The sequence below is a fragment of the Ipomoea nil genome, unplaced genomic scaffold (assembly GCF_001879475.1).
Source record: "Ipomoea nil cultivar Tokyo-kokei standard unplaced genomic scaffold, Asagao_1.1 scaffold0800, whole genome shotgun sequence".
In the NCBI taxonomy this organism is placed as follows: domain Eukaryota; kingdom Viridiplantae; phylum Streptophyta; class Magnoliopsida; order Solanales; family Convolvulaceae; genus Ipomoea; species Ipomoea nil.
Window position 1 is genome coordinate 339,949 of NW_017617228.1, and position 20,568 is coordinate 360,516.

Sequence of the window (20,568 nt, forward strand, 5' to 3'; positions counted from 1 at the left end):
CTCTATATATGCAAATGCAGCCTTCTTGTTCCTACCCACAAACGAGGGTAGTCCTAGGTATTTCCCAAAGTTGGGGGCTTGAGCAACACCTAGTATTTGTGCCACCATATCCTTATCATTCTGTCCCGTATTCCTGCTGTAACATATACTAACTTGTGGTAATTTACTTTCTGACCAGATAAACTCTCATATAACTCTAAACAATTTTTTTTTTTATCTCAGATGCCTCCTGCATATTTGCTCTGAAAAACAGTAGGCTATCATTTGCAAAGAATAAATGAGAGATAGGGGGTGCTCCCCTAGCAACCCTGCAGCCATGTATTAAACCTCTATCCTGCGCTCGTTGAATAACACTGAAAGCCCCTCCCCACAAATAATAAACAAATAAGGAGATAATGGTATAATTTTTATTTAATAATACAAAGTTTAAATATAAGTATTTAACAAAATAAAAAATTACATATAAAACAATTAAAGAATATACTTGTAATTAAAAAAAAAAAAAAAAAAAAAAAAAAAAGGCAAAATGGACATTTTGGGATTATAGCGCGGATGAACAGTGCATCGCCAAATATAGCGCTGTGCCATTCCCTTTGGCATTTTGACATTTTGGCAAGGCACCTTGAAGAGAGAAATTTGAGGGAATAGTGTTTTGCGGATGAAAATTGCCCTCCCATTGGAGATGCTCTAAGGCTATGTCATCCATCTTGCGGGTCAAAGGCCGAAATGTACTAATTTTTTCCATGTCTTAATAAAAATAGGATGAATTTGAAAAGTAAACAAAAATAGGAAAAAATACTTTAGAACATGTTTTTGGAGTCTGAAACGCATGTTTCAAATGCGTTTGAAATTTATTTTTTTTGAAATATTGACTACAGACACAAGTGAGACTTGTTTATGATGTATAACCACTTGGGGGCGTTTCGCTTTCTGGATTTTGGGGGCGGAGGTGAGTTTGACTCGGATGAGTGGATGGACGGTGGGGATTCCACCGGGAGTTCAAATCAAATCTTCATTCTGATGTGCAGGGACTCCAATTTCACACGCATGCAGAAAGACATGAAAATCGATTGAAATCAGAGGCGAGGAAATGTAATGTAATTCAACCTCACCTCAGAAACGGACTCATCGAGGATGGAGCCATGATCCAAAAGGTTGGCCTTTTTGGGGTTCATCTTAATTTATTGGTAGAAGCCTTCTTCTCCTGCATTTTCATTTTCGTAGGGTTTTTGTGTCTGGCAGAACAACTCGGATTTTACTGCTTGTCCGAGTCGATTCTCGTCTCCTTCAGACCTCAATTCCGTCATTTTCACTGACAATCACAAGAATCACGCCCCTCTACCGCCTCAGAGCAGAAGCGCCGGCGGTGCAAACGTTTGAGGTAAGGCATTATATTTTCCCTAAATTTGATGTGGTATTGTACAGAATCATGAGGGTGATCGAGAATTTGAGCTTCATTCTTTGCATATATGTGCAAACAAACTTGGAATTTTAACTCTCTACTCATGGATTTTTTAATTTCAAACGTTTTTTGGGGGTTTGCAACAGTGTAGTGTTTGAGAATTAAGGGGAAAACGTACTGCCTGAGGGTGAATTCATTGGGTACCCGTATTTTTGAGATTGAGAGCAGAAACGGGTCGGGTTTTCCATTGATAGCAAACTGGTATTGCATTGTGTATTTGTCAGTTGGGTTTGGGTTGCACAGAGATTAGTTGGTGAGGTTGATCGAGTTCATTCTTATTCATCATAGCTTCTAGCTTTGACCCATTTTGGTAGTATGCATTTAGTACTTTTGAAATATGTGAGTTTAATTTGCCTGTTTGGTTGTGGTGCAAAGTAATTATGTTTCTCTGTAGTGGTTTAACAGTTAACACAGACGCCAACATACAGCACATACGGTTTCAACTATAAGTGACAAATTAAATTATATTAATTACTTCAATTCAATCATCTGAAAAGTAAATTAAAGCATGTATGTATATTTTGAAGCAAGCGCTTAGATCAGAGGCAGCTCGTGGGCGTAACTAAACCGGAAGACGTCCCTCCAGCATTAGAGCAGGAGGCTTGAGCCGGGTGATCTTTGTACGTCAAGTTTATATTGTCCAACGTTATGCCACGGCACGGTTCTGTCTTGCTGCACTCGAACGTCATCGCCACTTCCGTCGCTGATGTACCATGTATGTCTTTATACTTTATGTTGCTTATCTTCACGCCCGAGCCCTGCATGTCATAATTAATCGTATATAAAACATGTTTAATTAATTAGCATCCGAACGTCATTTTCTGTTTTTCTTTTATGTTTTTAAGGAAATTTTGAGGGTGGGGGGTGGAACAAGCTAAGGAATATGCATGATTGACAGTACCTGATGAGGACAGTTTTGGTTGTTAGGACAATAATTTTGGTCGATGATGATGGGGTGTTTAACGTTAGACATGACTGCATGTTGGAAAACAACATCTTTCACAAATCCATTGCTTGGCCTTGCCCAAGTTTTGATCCTCAACCCATTTTGAGTGCCGGTAAAAGTAGCGGTTTTAACCGTCACATTTTGTACTCCACCCTCCTTCTCTTTCCAACCTAAACTCCCAATGCTGCACACAAACATATATAACAAAGATTCCTTAATTAAGATTCTTATTTATTTGTAAAGTAAATTAAAGGTGTTTAAGAATGTTTTTAATTTGACCAACCTGATTCCGTGACCGGGGCCGCACGCGATGTTTTCAATCCACAAGTTGGAGTTCCCCGGGCCGATGGAGATACAGTCGTCGCCGGTGCTGATGTGGGAATTCAAGATTGTTACACCTGTCGACAACTGCACGTGGATTCCGTCGGTGTTGGGGCTGTTTCCGGCAGCCGACACCTTCACTCCTTGTAACTTGACGTTATGGCAGCTTTCAATGCGAATGTGAAACTTTTGACTGTTTTGTGAACTTAGTCCTTCGATAATAACGTTGTTTGAGTTGTAAAATGCCAATGTCTGTACGTAAATATGTATGTATTTACCAAAAGTTAAAAAAAAAAAAAAAAAAAAAAAAAACCTAAAATACTATAAATCATTACATATATACAGACTGAAGATTGTGTATGTACGTACCCCAGCTCCATTAGGGCAATTCTTGCCGGATTTTTTGCAGGACCAAAGAGCAGCACCCTTGGCGTCTAGGGTTCCGCCGACAATGGAAACTCCGGTCACCCTTACAAATTTGATCCAATTATCCGCTTTTCCAATCACACGGTAGTCAGATGGGGCCACAATTGTTCCATCTATTTCAAACCTTATGGCCTTGCTCTTGCATGTTTGGCCCCCAAATGTGGTCGCACTGCCTAGCAAGAACCTTCCCGTCGGGACGTAAACGGTGGCCGGGGAAGTGGAGGCACAGGCCGCCGCCCATGCGCCCAGAAAGGCATTGCTGGAGTCACTCTTACCATCAGCTTTTGCTCCATAGCTTTGAATGTTGTAATTAGCATTCGCTGCTAGTGCACATGTTACGTACAAAAAGGTGAAGACAAGTGCGAAACAATGTTTGCACACAGCCATGTTTGTCTATATGTATATGATGATGGATTGTATGTATTGTAGAGAGATAGAGAAAGCTAAGGGCACTGGTGAGAAGTTGATGAAGAAGAGAAGATGGTATTTATAGAACCATGCATGCATGCAAAGATTCTGTATTCTAGTCATATTAGAATTTATTTTCCCTCTCCCTATATTATTAGGAATATTACAATTAATTTATCATTTCTATCCCGTTTGGGAAACAAATTTGTTTTCCCTATCTATATTATTAAAAATATTATTATTTATCATTCCTATCCTAACTTGGACTCGGAATTATTCCTATTCTCCTCAGATTTATTGTTCTCATCAGCATGTGTGTAGAGAGGCTCGAACTCATAATCTTCCAAATGGAATTCCAACTCGGATATCATTAGACCACATAGTCCTGGTAATGGCTTTGCTTATTATTATATAAGTTATAAATTAACAAGACAAGATTAACCGCTTAACACAGATGGCTCTGTTTGGCAAGCTTATTTAGGAGTTTATAGCTTATTTTAAGCTACTAATAAGTTAAGTTCTGTTTGATAATGTTCCCAAAATAAGTTTCTAGCTTAAAATAAGAGTTTATTTTGGAACGCTAATAAGCTAGTAGCTTCTTAACTTTTTTCCCATCTTTGTCCTTATTATTTTAAAGAAATGACATCTTTTACCCTTGTCAATTAAAACCCTTTTCTCTTTCTCCTTTATCTGCAACTTTCATTGCAAATATTATTATTATTATTATTATTATTATTATTATTATTATTATTATTATTATTAATCTACAATATAGAAATTATGAATCTACAGTATAGAAATTATGAATGTACAGCGTGTCCACCATGCACATGATGGACACGGGTCCATGGCATAACGCTCCATAAAATTGAGTTTATAATTCATAATGCAATAAAGATTGAGTTTATATTACTAGATATTTATTTTTTTAAAAAATAATAAAAAATTGAGCTTACTATTTATAATTTTTTTTTTTTGGTGAAACTTACTATTTATAATATAATAAGGTTTGAATTTCTTATTTCCAGTGCAACAAAGACTCATAATATGAGGTAGTCTAAGAATTTATTCTCTTTTATGGTGTAAACTCGCTTGTATATATAATTAATTAAATAGACTCTCATACATGGATAAATGATAGTCAATATTTAATAATATAAAATATTTACTATATATCTAAATTCTCTCTATATTCTTATATGCTCGTTATTTTAATGATAGTGATTGGACAACTGTTGACTGTTCAAAAGTCATAAAATCAATAAAGAGGGTTTAACACAAGGCCTACTAAAAAAAAAATGTTGACATTTCATAAATAATACTAGCCAAAAACTTTTTCTTTACCATGCCCATCAATTAGTTCAATTGATCATCTTAAAGTCTCACTCCAATGGCAGTGTTTAAGTTTGAATTCCACTAGAAACCTGGAGGTCATTCGAGACCTTAACTAATCAAAGGAAATGAAAACTCTTTGTACGCAAAGTGTACATATAGGAGTGAAAATTCTAGGACTAACAGGACAACTCGATATTTACCTCATTTTAGCGACTCTTAAGCTTGAACATAAGAGTCTAGATCGAACATGATGTTTTGAGGGGGAAAAAAAAAAACCAAACCAAACCAAATCTAAGGCTCCGTTTGGAAAGTAGATTCTCGGCGACGAGTCCTTGGCGGAAGCAATTTCTTCAGTGCGTTCAGTGAAAATTTATTGGCAGCAGGCCTAAAATGGTTACATTTTGATTTCATTTGCCAGCAACACCTACTTTTATAATTGCAAGTTTTATTGCCGATTTTTGCTTAAATTTGCTTAGAGCTCTTGGTTTCATTTGTCGACCAACTATGACGTTTCTTTGGCTTGTTTCTCTTCGTGGAATTCCAGCGGAGGTCGTCAGAATATCGCCGGACGACCACCGGAATCTTAGTGACCTGTTATAACAGGTCATTAATTATTTTTTTTTTGGTCTTAATGCGCTAAATTGACATGTTTATGAGTTTAATTACAACTTTTAAAAGTTTGAGGGTCTAATTGACTTCTTATATAAAGTTAGAGGGTGTGTTTAATCATTTTCCCTATAATTAATTAAATAGACTTTCATACATGAAGAAATGATAGTCAATATTTAATAATATAAAATATTTATTATATCTAAATTCTCTCTATATTCTTATATGCTCGTTATTTTAATGGTAGTGATTTTAATGGTAGTGATTGGACAACCGTTGACTGTCCAAAAGTCATAACCAATAAAGAGGCCAGGTTTCACACAAGACCTACTAAAAAGATATTGACATTTCATAAATAATACTAGCCAAAAACTTTTTCTTTACCATGCCCATCAATTAGTTCAATTGATCATTTTAAAGTCTCACTCCAACGGTAGTGTTTAAGTTTGAATTCCACTAGTAACCTGGAGGTCATTCGAGACCTTAACTAATCAAAAGAAATGAAGACTCTTTGTGCTCAAAGTGTACATATAGAAGTGAAAATTCTAAGACTAACAGGACAACTTGATATTTACCTCCTTTTAGCGACTCTTAAGCTTGAACATCAAGAGTCTAGATCGAACATAATGTTTTGAGGAAAAAAAAAAAAAAAAAAAAAAAACACCAAACCAAATCTAAGTGTCTTTGAAGTTAAATTTATTAAAATTGGACTTTATAAATCGTGTATTAAATATGATTATTTAAGATTTTGATAGATTTTAATTAGATCAGAGTTAATTCCAGCAATGGTCCTCCGACTATGTTGATTTTCCAAAATTAGTCCTTGACTTTTAATTTGGACACTTTACGTCCCTTGACTTTCAATTTCTTTCCAATTGAGGTCTTTTCGTCAGATTACAGTAAATTGGACTTTAAATGAAAGCGTAAAGTAGTCATTTTATCTGCCTAATATATAATTCTTCGTATTTTTTCCTTGTATGCGTGACTTCGGACATCAGATTCACTTAATTGTTTAATCCCTAAATCTACACGAAGAACAAAATTTCATTAGGGATTAAGCAATTAAGTGAATCTGATGTCCGAAGTCGGACTCCAAACCGTCGGATTTCCATGCACGCATTTTTGGTATCCACACCCTATAATCTGCATCACCGGCAAATGCACCCAACAAATAACGTAACAACTACCGCCGTATTCTTCATCCATTCTCTTCCTCTTTAACGACATCATCACTATCAAACCGCCATCGGAGGCAGCGCCGCCGCCATTTACTCCCCGCGCTGCCGCTCCGAAATCTCGATCATCCTCGTACGTTTCTTGAACCTCGTCGTCGGAACCTCGTATCTGAACCGACTGTATGTCAACCCGAAGATCACACTTAAACTGCAACGCTTTCTCCACCACCTCGTCGGCGATGTCAAGGACGGTGCCGGCGTCAATAGCCAGTAACACAGCCCTTCGGAGAATTGTCCAGCTTTTATAAGGAAACTTCTTCAACCTCAAGTCACTAGAAATCTTAGGATTAGGGTTAAAATCTAGCCTAAGAGAGTTAGGCCTATAATGGTAGAAAAAATGACAGTCAAATTTTTTAATCAAATGAATGGCCTATAATGGAAGGTTGTGAGTTGGAGTCTCAGTTGGAGGCGTTATTGACTCTTTGTGTTTCAGTAGGTTGAGAAAGTATATATGAACAAAAAATAAGATAAATAATTTCATTAGTTATATTGTCTTTATTTTTTTCCAATATAAAAGTTCTTTACATTCAAATTCATCAATTGATTATATTCGCTACATTGTTCCTGCAATGTCTTTATTTAAAAAAAATTATTCTTTATAAATAAATTAATTAAGAGATATAATTTTATTAGTTATATTGTCTTTATATTTCTCCAATGTAAAAATTCTTTAATTACATTCAAATTCATCAATTGATTATATTCACTACATTGTATATATTATCTTTTTTTTTGTGCATTATTTTTTAATTAAATATCAAAATTATAATACAAGATAATGCTATATATTTATTTACCAAGTATTTTATTAATAACATTAAAAAATTTTAAAAAAATAATTAATAAAGTCAATTATATTAACTACTTGGGGAATTTGTTGACAAAGAGAGTATTCAAATCACACAACAAATTGAAGTGAGAACTATCTCGCAATGTTTTTGTTTGACAATCAACAGTTAGCGGATTATATTAGCGGATTTGACCAGCGAATTATATCAACGGTTGGTAAAAAGATATTTGAAAAAAGTAGCTGTTTAAATTAACATGTAAAATTACCTAAGGGTATACATAATAATAATAATAATAATAATAATAATAATAATAATAATAATAATAATAATAATAATAATAATAACAATAATAATAATAATAATAATAATAATAATAATAATAATAATAATAATAATAATAATAATTGTTTTTAAAAAAATAAAAATAAAAAAAATATAATTAAGCCAATCATATTAACTACTTGGGGGAAACTGCCTCGCAATGACCTTGTTTAGCAATCAACAGTTAGCTCTTCAATATTAGTATATATTTAATATTTTATGCTCTAATTTTTATTTGCTCTCCCTTATGTCCCGTATTTGGTTTCAATAATACCTATACAATTATTTTATTGACAATTATAATCAATTTTAACTATATTATTTTACATTTGTAAACTTAAAATTACCTATTTAAATACACAAATTCAACATTCAATTATCTATGCATAAACAATTTCAATATAGTATTGGACATTTAAAAAAAAATATTGAGCATTATTCCAATTGTGCAATTCGCGTAAAAAACTAATATCAATGATAAAAGATTAGATCGTCAATGTGCACAGTGGCCCTGACCCAAATAGACTAACCTTAAATTTAGTGAACTAGCTAGAAAGTCTAAGTCACTTATTATTATTATTTTTTTGTTAGAAGTGATATTCAACAAAATATATATTAATTTATATGTAAGTTTATTTTTAATATTTTTAAAAAACTAAATAAATTTTTAATAATATATAAATAAATTTATTATAAATAAAATATTTTTATGATAATAAATAATAAAAATTTAAAAACTTACTATAAATATTATAGTGCAAGTATATTAGTTATTTTTAGTTAAAATTTCGCAATGTAAATCGAGGTTTAAATTGATTCAATGATGTATAAATTTATATTTATTATTGTAAATGTGTTAGTTTATTAAAATTGAAACTTTAGAATATTAATTTGAAAATGTCAACAATTTTAGTTGAACGATAAGCACAACCGCCAGGGACGGAGCTAGTATGGGAGCAGTGGGGACATCTACCCTCACTCCCCCCGTCCCACCCCTTTATATATATGTATGTATATATATATATATATATATATATATATATATATATATATATATATATAACATTAAGTATTATATAAAATCTATACGTATGTTTAAAATATTAATAATTTGAATAGTGTAGTTGGTTAAACTCTAAATTCAATATTGTAAAGTGTACCTATGGTCATAGGTCCAAACCTAATTAATTACACTTTTTTTTTATCTTCACTTGTTTATTTTATCTCTTCTCAAGATAAATTAAATATTTTTTAGTCTACTTTTATGAATTATTAAATGCTCTTTTACGAAACTTTTTATGAATCAATTAATTAATGTAGTATACAAGTTTATATTATATTTTACTTTGAATTAATTTAGAAAAACATAAAGTCGATCTAATTAAAAAAAAATTAAAATTAAAAAGTATTTATGAATATAGTGTTATTGAAATTATTTTATTATTATGTTTCATATTTTGTCATAAATATTTTCACATTTTCACTCCACTCAAGTATATTTTTAGCTCCGCATCTAACTATCGTGTAATCTATCAAAAACATTCTATTGTAATTTATAATGTACTTTGTATTTTAACCTTCTTATGGTTGTTTGATATTTTGTAATTGACATTTCTTTCGTCATTTAAGCTTCGTCCCCACTCAAATAATTGTCTGACTCCGTCCCTGACAACCGCCGAAGGTTTTATGGTTAGGACAAAAATCATCAACCTGATATTTAATTAACACCTTGGACTAAAATAAGATCTAATAAGACACATGTACTTTTTAAAATTTATTCAATTGAACGTTTTTTTTCTTCAGATTTCTCTCCGGTTACGTACACTTCCATAAATAATGTTGACATGGAACTTAAATAAAAATAAATTTGCTGACTTGGTAATTTATTACCTTCTTTGTTGACTTTAAACCTATTCAACCCTAGACTTGAGCAACGGGAAGTTGGTTTCGCCGAACAGGAGAATGTCGACAGTACTCCCGTCGGCGCGACAATGATGTACCCAAATGAGTGGTACGGTCCAAATTGATGTACCCGACAATACAATAGGGTTAGTTAGCTCAAAATCAAACAAGCTAGCATGATTGACATTCCTATAGTTAATGTGATTAATTACCTTTTTACAAAAAAAAAAAAAAAAAAAAAAAAAAGTTCAAATGAGTCATTTCCAAAAAAATATTTTAATTTTCGATGTTTGGCTACACAACTAAAAATTGTCTTTGTGTCTTTGGTTCATTTTCTAGAAAATGAGTATGAAAGTGGTAAGAATTGTATACTTCAACATTTTAATTATTTGATATTTTTAATAAAATTCTTTTGTGAATAACACTCATTATATATATACTAGTTTTTTACGCGCATTGCGCGATTGGGATAATGCCCAATGTTTTTTTTTTAAATAAGTACTTTAAAGTATATTAAGACAGGATTATATTGAAATTGTTCATGCATAGATAATTGAAGGTTGAATTTACGTATTTAAATAGGTAATTCTTCTCCCAAAGGTTGAGTCCCCAACCCCAAGGGCCCCCCACACTCCGACCCGACAGAGCATTGTGGGAAGTTGTAAATCACGGTGACTCAGTGGTTCAGTAGACAGGGCCAAATGCTGATACGCACAAGGAATCTGCCCACTTTGGACATAATTCCCGCGCTGCCGCCGCCGAGGTTCAAACCTTCGTCTCTTCTCCCAAATACTACCCACTAAACCATTGAGCTAAGCCCGGGCGGGTTAAATAGGTAATTCTAAGTTTACAAATGCAATATAATATAGTCAAGATTGATTATAATTGTCAATAAAATAATTGTATAGGTATCGTTGAAACCAAATACTGGACATAAGGGAGAACAAATAAAAATTAGGACATAAAATATTAAATATATACTAATATTGTTTGAGGAGATTCCGACATCAGAATTTGTGGTTAAGTTCTATTAAGACTTTAATATTAGAATTAGATTAATGGTGTAGTTATAATTCTATATTAGACTTTAATATTAAAATTAGACTAACGGTGAATTAACGGAAAAGTTAAATGGATAATCATATAATTAAGGATAAATTAGAAAATCTTAAAAGAAAAAATTAAAACCTGAACAATATGAGCCATTTATTTTATTTAATAATTTGGTGGTCATTTTTTCTACCCAATGTTAATAATTAAATAAATTCGCTGGTCAAATCCGCTAACGTTAACCGCTAACTGCTGATTGTCAAACAAGGACATTGCGAGGTAGTTCTCACTTCAATTTGTTGTGTGATTTGAATACTCTCGTTGTCACAAAATCTCTCAAGTAGTTAATACGGTTGACTTTATTAATTATATTTTTTTAATTTTTTCATGGTATTAATAAAATACTTGGTAAATAAATATATAGCATTATTTTGCATTATAACTTTGATATTTAATTAGAAAAATAGTGCACAAAAAAGATAATAGATAATGTAGTGAATATAATCAATTGATGAATTTGAATGTAAAAATTTTTACATTTGAGAAAAATAAAGACAATATAACTAATGAAAATATTTCTTTAATTAATTTATTGATAATTAATAAAAAAAATTTCACTGAATAAAGACATTGTAAGGATAATGTAGCGAATATAATCAATTAATAAATTTGAATACAAAGAATTTTTATATTGAAGAAAAATAAAGACAAGATATAACTAATAAAATTATTTCTCTTATTTAATTGATTGATAATGAATAATTTTTTTTTTAATAAAGGCATTGTGGACACATAATTCTAAATTAAAGAAATGCATATGTATTATTTTTTGTTGTAACTTCTAAATTATTATTTATATAATTTAATAAGAGTAAAATAGAGTACTAATTATGCCAACTTTAATTGGGATGAGGTTCGAACCTAAGACCTTTTTTTATTGAAATCAATGAGTAAGTTAACGGTGAACTAAGGGCAATTCTTAAAATTTTAACGGAATTAGTAACGGTGTGTGAGTATTTTAGGAAATTTTAGTGTAAAATTTAAATATTATCATTCGCAGGTCAAATCCGCTAACGTTAACCGCTAACTGCTGATTGTCAAACAAGGACATTGCGAGGTAGTTCTCACTTCAATTTGTTGTGTGATTTGAATACTCTCGTTGTCACAAAATCTCTCAAGTAGTTAATATGGTTGACTTTATTAATTATATTTTTTTAATTTTTTCATGGTATTAACAAAATACTTGGTAAATAAATATATAGCATTATTTTGCATTATAACTTTGATATTTAATTAGAAAAATAGTGCACAAAAAAAGATAATAGATAATGTAGTGAATATAATCAATTGATGAATTTGAATGTAAAAATTTTTACATTTGAGAAAAATAAAGACAATATAACTAATGAAAATATTTCTTTTAATTAATTTATTGATAATTAATAAATTTTTTTTTCACTGAATAAAGACATTGTAAGGATAATGTAGCGAATATAATCAATTAATAAATTTGAATATAAAGAATTTTTATATTGAAGAAAAATAAAGACAATATAACTAATAAAATTATTTCTCTTATTTAATTGATTGATAATGAATAATTTTTTTTTAATAAAGGCATTGTGGACACATAATTCTAAATTAAAGAAATGCATATGTACTATTTTTTGTTGTAACTACTAAATTATTATTTATATAATTTAATAAGAGTAAAATAGAGTACTAATTATGCCAACTTTAATTGGGATGAGGTTCGAACCTAAGACCTTTTTTTATTGAAATCAATGAGTAAGTTGACGGTGAACTAACGGCAATTCTTAAAATTTTAACGGAATTAGTAACGGTGTGTGGGTATTTTAGGAAATTTTAGTGTAAAATTTAAATCTGATCAATCTTTTAATTAATTTGAGCCATTCATTTGATTAAAATCTGTGACCGCCATTTTTTCTACCCATTATAGGCCTAACTCTTTTGGGCTCTTATTAGTATAGTAGATATATATATATATATATATATATATATATATATATATATATATATATATCCCCCTTGGCAGATGAGCTCGTGAGCCTCTTTTCTGACCATTAATTAGTTTAGATGAATGGTCCAGATCATTTGGGAAATTTCACACGTGTAGCAGCTCTTTTGTTAACATTAGGGCTTTTTTTGTAAATTTGCAATAGCTTTTATTATAGGATGTATTTAATTTTGCCTGGGAATCTGCGAGAGTATTTCAACCCTTTGTATTCCATCTCTGTCTGTCTCTTCCAGCCATTCTCTTACTCCCCATCAATAGCTGACCTCCATCATCTCTCCCTCTCCATCAAAAATCTCGGTGGGTGAAGTTCATCATGGTGGCGCCTACTGTACGCCGATCGAAGAGGCAACGGCGGGCTAACGGTGGTTCCATCGAAGGTAATCGCAATCTCCATTATTGTTGTTCTAAAGTCAAGTTTGGGGGTGTCTTGCATGTGTATGGTTGTCTTCTCGTTTTTTATCGGCGGTTTGTGCTCCAATGGCAGTCAAATTGTGTCGTCGGGGTTTTGTCTGGTTGTGGGTTCTTTTTGTGGGTGCGGGGCTATGGGGCGGTCGCTGCATGGGCGGCGTCTTGTCGCCGGGGGACTGGGGAGTCGGTCTGGGAGCCGGGGTCTGGGAAACATCTTTCCGGCGGTAGAAACATATCCGGCGAGCATTTTTTTTTTAATTTTTTTTTTGTTATGCTGTTTTCATTTTTTTTTGTTTTTGTTTTTTCCTCTGTATATTTGCTTGGGCTTTGTTTGTAATTGTTTTGGGGGGATAGGTGTAATTGCCTGCGATTGAAATGAAGGAAAATGCATCTTAGGGATATAGTATGTGCGTTCCAGTATAAATTTGTGGGATATAGTATGTGCATATAGCGGATATTGTATTTGCGTTAAGTATGTTCAAACATATTTGTGTAGATTTAGTATCGTGGTTTTGTATTTTTAATTTTTGAGCATATTAAAAATGAATAATATGGGAGGGGTATGGCCGTATGGGCGCAGTAGTGACTATGCGTGTACATTTCTTGTTAGCCGTAATTTATGTTCATTGCCCCCATGTTACCATCTTTTACATGCACATTTTGTGCATTTTGCTGTCTGAGTATGTGCATTTTTTTTGTTGTTAGTATGTCGCTATATGTTTTTTATATGTTTTAATTTGGTTAGGTATAAGTGTTTGTTTGCCGTGTTAACTATCTTGATTTTGTATTTATAAAGTTTGTTTTAGGGTGATGCAGTGTGTTGAAACATCTTTTTCATTTAATTATACAATGGGTATTATGTGGTTTTTAGTTCTTTTTGTTTTTTAAGTCTGTGCATACGTATACATTATAGGTATATAGTGTGTGCGTTACAGTGTAGAATGCGCTGGTATGCACATTTTTTATGCTAATTAGTGTGATGTAAACATCTTTTTCATTTAATTATATCATGGGGAATATATAGTATGTGCACCAGAGATAGTATAGGTGCCTAACGCAGTGAAAAATCCTATTTTTTTTTTTGTCTATTTAAGTCTGTGCAAATGTATGGTATGGTAGGTGCATTTTTGTGCTGATTACAATGTCGAGTATGTTTTTTGTGGGGAGTGTATGTGGTTTGTGCTTGGGATTTGGTTAAATGCAGTGTTATCTATTTTTATGATGGTGTTATTTTTGATTTTTGCATGTCAAGGTGACCCACACACCCCAGTTGGTGTAACCGATCCGGTTGCAACTTTACAGCCTGACCCCCCCCCCCCCCTCGAAGAACACCACCCCCCGCCGACCTCGGCACCACATGAAGATAACGAGGTGGCTCAAGCCCCATCTGACCCGGTGCCGGATAGTGTTCCGGATGAGGATGAGATTAAGAATCTGAATTGGTGCAAATTTGTGATCGATTGTTTGGTTGACAGGCATGCAAAGTGGTCTATGGATACAAAACAGTCATTTACTGTGCATTTACATAATATCTATTGCATGGGTTTAGTAGGTGAAATATGCAGTAGTTTTTTATATTATTTGTGCTTTATTTCTGTTTTTTTTAAGAGTGTACTTTTAAGTTTGTGTGTTTTAAGTGAAATATAAGGGTATTCTTTGCTTTTTTTTAGCATGCACCTTGGGCGTTTTTTTTATGATTGTAGGTATATGGTATGTGCATATATGTATATGTAGTTTGTGCATTAAGGGTTATATTGTTATAACATGCACATGAAGGTTTATTTTTGGGACTGTAGGGTATGGTATGTGCCTGTATATATATAGTGTGTGCTTTTTGAGGTGTTGGTCTTTGCGTTGCATATTTAGTATGTATATTATGTATTTTGTAGCTGTAACATGCACCTAGGGCTTTAATTTTCTGACTGTAGGTTACGGTACGTGCGTATATATATATACTGTGTGCATTAAGGGTTCTATTGGTAAACATCATGTGTTGTGCATTTTGTATGCATTTTACTCTATAATCCGTGCAATACGAGGTATATGCAATAACATGGGTTTATTAGATGAAATATGCAGTAGATAAGCATTATACAAAAACCAGCATACGCACAGACACGAAGTGTTCATGCACTTAATGGTCCAAACCCAAAAAAAAAAACCACAAAACACGGTCACAGTCTATTTTGTTTATTAGGTAGTACGACGTACATTTTATCAGCATTCTACGAAAACCAGCATATGCACAGACACGAACCGTTCATGCACTTACTGGTACAAACCAAAAAAAAAAAAAAAACCAAAAACACGGCCACAGTGTAGGTTGTTTGTTAGGTAGTACGGCGTATATTTTATAAACATTATACAAAAACCAGCATATGCACAGACACGAAGTATGCAAGGACGAAAAAAAAAAAACCACCGAATATGCACGGACACAAAAGTATATATGCACTGATCGGTACAACGCAAAACAAAAACAACACAGACACAGACTACCTTCACTACAACGTAGTACGGTGTACGCACAGGCAGGTGTACCCGTACGCACACGATTTGTGAACGCCTGCTATCGACCACCCCCAAACCCGTTTCACACCTCAACCATTTCGGGAAAAACCATGGTAGCGCACAGACTTAGAGGTGAATATGCACTTACCGTTACTGCCAATATCCATTCGCTGAAAGTCCTAAATTGTTGCTCCTACTATCACCAGCGACGTCATCACACATCTCCCATTGTTAACGCTAATTATGTCCTCTAATCTTTTTATTAATAGAATCTTTTAATTTCCATCCTCAAAAGCAGCAAAAGATGATTCATATTCCATTTAATTTAAGTCCTTAATTAAATTAGCCTTACAATTACTAATTTAACCTTACCATAAATAATAATGGACATTATTTCTTTTAATCTCAACCATAGATGGGAATTCAATCAATGGGTATTATTAGGCCTCATGGGCTCATCTATTAGAGGGGTGCACCAGATCCAAAGCCTATATATATATATATATATATATATATATATATATATATATATATATATATATATATATATTATATATATATATATATATATATATATATATATATATATAGTGTGAAGTATACACTATATATATAGTGTATACTTATATATATATGTATACTTCACAATATGTAGTGTGGACTTCACAGTATGTATATAGTATATATAGTGTATCTATATCACACACACAAAGTATATACTATACATACCAAGCATGAGGATTATTGGAAATGACTTTCCCTAACAAAAAAAAAGGAAGTCATTTTTCTCCAAAACATACTTATTTTTCATTGACTATAACATCATTTCCGTTGAACTCATTTTCTTTCCTCTTGTCAAACACTAAAACTCAGAAAACATTTTCAAAAATAATTTTCTGAATTTTCAAATGCACCGTAAAAGAATTTAGAGTTCAAGCTCAACCAAATTTTAATTTTTTGAACTAGATGGATGGGTCAGAGAGGGCTCTCACTAATTGCAACGAATATGTCGTGCAACTAGATGTGGCATTAATTCTAAAGAATGAAACCAAATATAAATAACTGTAAGTTAAAACATCACGTTGGTGGATCCGTGGCGTAATGGTAGCGCGTCTAACTCCAGATCAGAAGGTTGCGTGTTTGATTCACGTGCAGAAATTGGTTTAGGAAACCAATTTTGAAATGCAAATTGAATTTTTATAATTTGAGTTACTACTTTCCTAAAACCAAATAAAAAGGGTAAAGTATTGCTACACACTTACTTTCACAACAAGTTTACCATTAGGCTGACTGAAATTATATACACCCCTTTCCTCTCTCCCTCTATCCATTCCCTCTATCCATTCAAAGATTTCTTGTTTCCATCTTCAAACTCAGTAACTCACTCCCAATCCTACCTTTCTGTGTTTCATATTTTCATACCCATCACTTCATCTTAATCCAAAGTTGAAAGCTTTTCCAGTTTCGTGGGGGTGATCGATATGATGATTCCACCCAGACACAGACGCCGCAGACAAGTCCAGAACTTTGATGAGTTTGAACCCAGACTCATACGCAGATGCTTCTCTGGGCTACAACACCAAGTCCAGTTTCACGGCATAAACTTCAGCGTCACCGTGACAAAGAGAGCCGCTGAGGTTGATCAATGGGTCAACGAGGTCGTCTACAACAACCGCCACGTCCTCTACAGCCTCATCGTCGGTCTCGACATCGAGTGGCACCCGTGTCTTGCAGGGGAAGATGACAACCCGGCGGCCACGCTTCAGCTCGGGAAAAGCTGTCTGATTTTTCAACTTTTGCACAAGGACTACACTCCCCATTCTCTCCTCGCTTTCCTGGCTAATCCCCGATTCACCTTCGTCGGCGTTGGGGTCCGAGATGACGCCGAGAAGCTCCTCCGGGACCATGGGTTGGTGGTGGAAAATGTTGCGGATTTGCGGTGGGTGGCCGTGGGGGTTTACCACTCGGAGCGGTTTATGAGGATGGGGTTGAAGAGAATGGCGTGGGAAGTTCTGGGAATGGTGATGGAGAAGCCATTAGATGTGACTCTCAGCGATTGGGATGCCAAGACTCTTACCTTTCCGCAAATTGAATATGGTTCCATTGATGCATTTGTTTCTTTAGAAATTGGTATCAATTTGTTCTTACAGAGCAGATTAAGTAGAGTTGTTTTGTATTAAGGTCTGATTGTCAAAAACACTACCTGACTCTTTCTTTAATTGAAAGTTTTTTTGGTTGTTAATTTTTCATCCTCATTAATATTTGGTAGGGAAATGTATAGAGATTGTGATGTATGTTTTGTGTATCCAATGCCACTTTGCTTCTGTTTTGAACTTAGAATGATTTCTCTGTTTATACTGTCTGTTTGTTATTTATTTTTTGATGATTTCTTGTCTTCAATCTGGTAAAAGAATCTTGCAACAAATGTGTATCATTTTAAGAAGTTGGTGTTATTAAAATAATGAATCTTATTGTGCAAATAATAAAGACTGGAAATTGATAGTTTAGGGAAATGTAGTTGTGCATTTGCCAGATTTTGTGTGTATGAGGATGCTGGAAGTTGAATAGCATAAGTCCTACATTTACACTCAATTGTTGTCTCTGTGTCTCTGTGTTTATGAAATTTTGTTAAGACTCATATCATATCCCACTGCTTTGAACTCTGTAAAAAAACATATACGTCTTATATGCAACAAGCAAATGAGCTAATCCTATTTGAACCCTCAAGAAAACCCCATGCGAAACAATGTTTGCACACAGCCATGTTTGTATATATGTATATGATGATGGATTGTATGTATTGTAGAGAGATAGAGAAAGAGCAGTGGTGAGAAGTTGAAGAAGAGAAGAGGGTATTTATAGAATCATGCATGCATGCAAAGATTCTGTATTCTAGTCACATTAGAATTTATTTTCCCTCTCCCTATATTATTAGGAATATTACAATTAATTTATCATTTTTATCCCGTTTGGGATACGAATTTGTTTTCCCTATCTATATTATTTGAAATATTATCATTTATCATTCCTATCATGATTAGGACTCTTTGTATACTTAATTTCAGGGTGCTCAATAACAATTTACTCTTCTAGAATTACTATTCTCCTCAAATTTATTGTTCTCATCAGCATGCATGTGTTGTTATTATTATTATATAAGTTATAACTTAACAAGACAAGATTAACCGCTTAACACAAATTATGTCAAAATTAAGACACAAATACAATGTAATATTATTTCTTTATACTTGCATAGTATATTATATTCAATCCTCCGCCTAACAATTCCATTATAACATTGGGGCGGCTACCACAACCCTCTCTAATATATATGAATGGTCAATATTAAGATTTTACCATACCATTATTTGGATAAACAAAATTCAAAAGTTAGCTTAATTAAAAAAAAAATAAAAATTGGTGGGATGTTGACTCCTTTGAGCTGCATTAATTAGAGAACGTATAGAATAGAGATACTACCTTGTAATAGAGTCAATAGCATTCAAATAATAATAATAATAATAATAATAATAAAATTAAAGCTCAAGCTCAACCAAATTTTAATTTTTTTTTTATCAAAACATTTTTATTTGGTGATAATATTATTGTGGCATGATCATTTTTGATCATTTATTAACAAAATCATTAAAAAAATCATTAGACCATTTAGATGGTTTAATATGAGTAGCTTAAAATAAGCTCCTAAATAAGTTCTGTCAAATATAGCCCCAATGTATTCCCATGACATTAAAAAACAAAATCATTTTTGCAGTAATATTTACAAACTCTAATGAATAATGGAATGAATGTGTTAAAGAAAATACCAAGAAACTCCTTTGTTTACCAGAAGCGTAATTAAGAACGAGAATTCGCCGCAGCGGCGGCGACGGCAACAGGCATCTTGCGACGGCAGAGAGGGCAGGAAAGGCTTATCTCCAACCAAGATGAGAGGCAGTCTTCCTGAAAGGAGTTATGGCTGCACGGCATCACCGCCACATCTGTCCCCGCCGTTAAATCCTCCAAACAAATAACGCAACAACTACCGCCGTATTCTTCATCCATTCTCTTCCTCTTTAACGACATCACTATCAAACCGCCATCGGAGGCAGCGCCGCCGCCATTTACTCCCCGCGCTGCCGCTCCGAAATCTCGATCATCCTCGTACGTTTCTTGAACCTCGTCGGAACCTCTTATCTGAACCGACTGTATGTCAACCCGAAGATCACACTTAAACTGCAATGCTTTCTCCACCACCTCGTCGGCGATGTCAAGGACGGTGCCGGCGTCAATAGCCCAGTAACACAGCCCTTCGGAGAAAATGAAATTCCGACAGTCGTCTCCCGCCAGCATGTCGTCGCTCAGGCATATGGTTCGCGATTCCATCTCGTATTCTCCATCGTCAACTGTGTGGTGATAGAAGCAGACATGGAGGTGAGATCGAGACGGCGTAGAAGAGAACGGAGCATTATCTACTCCAACGGTGGGATACGGCCGTACAGAATAGGTTGTGAGATAGTCGGAATAGTCGTCAATACCACTCTCCTCCATTACTTAATCCTTTCTTCTTCTCTTCAGCTTAAGTTGCGGATTCAGAGAGTTGTTTCCTAAATCCTTATTTGACAGTGAGTTTTCCAGCTTTTATGAACGGAAACTTTCTTGAACCTCAAGTTACTAGAAATCTTAGGATTAGGGTTAAAATATCTCAGATAAAAGATTAGCTCGTCAATGTGCATAGTGGCCCTGACCCAAATAGACCAGACGTTATGCCATGGAACCGTGTTCACCATTCATGGTGAACACGGTTC

At 33.6% G+C, this 20,568-nt stretch overlaps 1 protein-coding gene across 1 annotated transcript; it reads right to left on the reverse strand.

The window, feature by feature from the left end:
- Nucleotides 1-1,996: 1,996 nt before the first annotated feature.
- Nucleotides 1,997-18,619, reverse strand: LOC109177134 (polygalacturonase-like; the record flags this gene model as incomplete). Its single annotated transcript, XM_019326435.1, has 5 exons — nt 1,997-2,220; nt 2,364-2,592; nt 2,692-2,981; nt 3,099-3,546; nt 18,528-18,619. Coding segments are annotated over 5 exons (1,278 nt in total), but the record flags the coding sequence as incomplete, so codon positions are not given.
- Between the last annotated feature and the right edge of the window lie 1,949 nt (nt 18,620-20,568).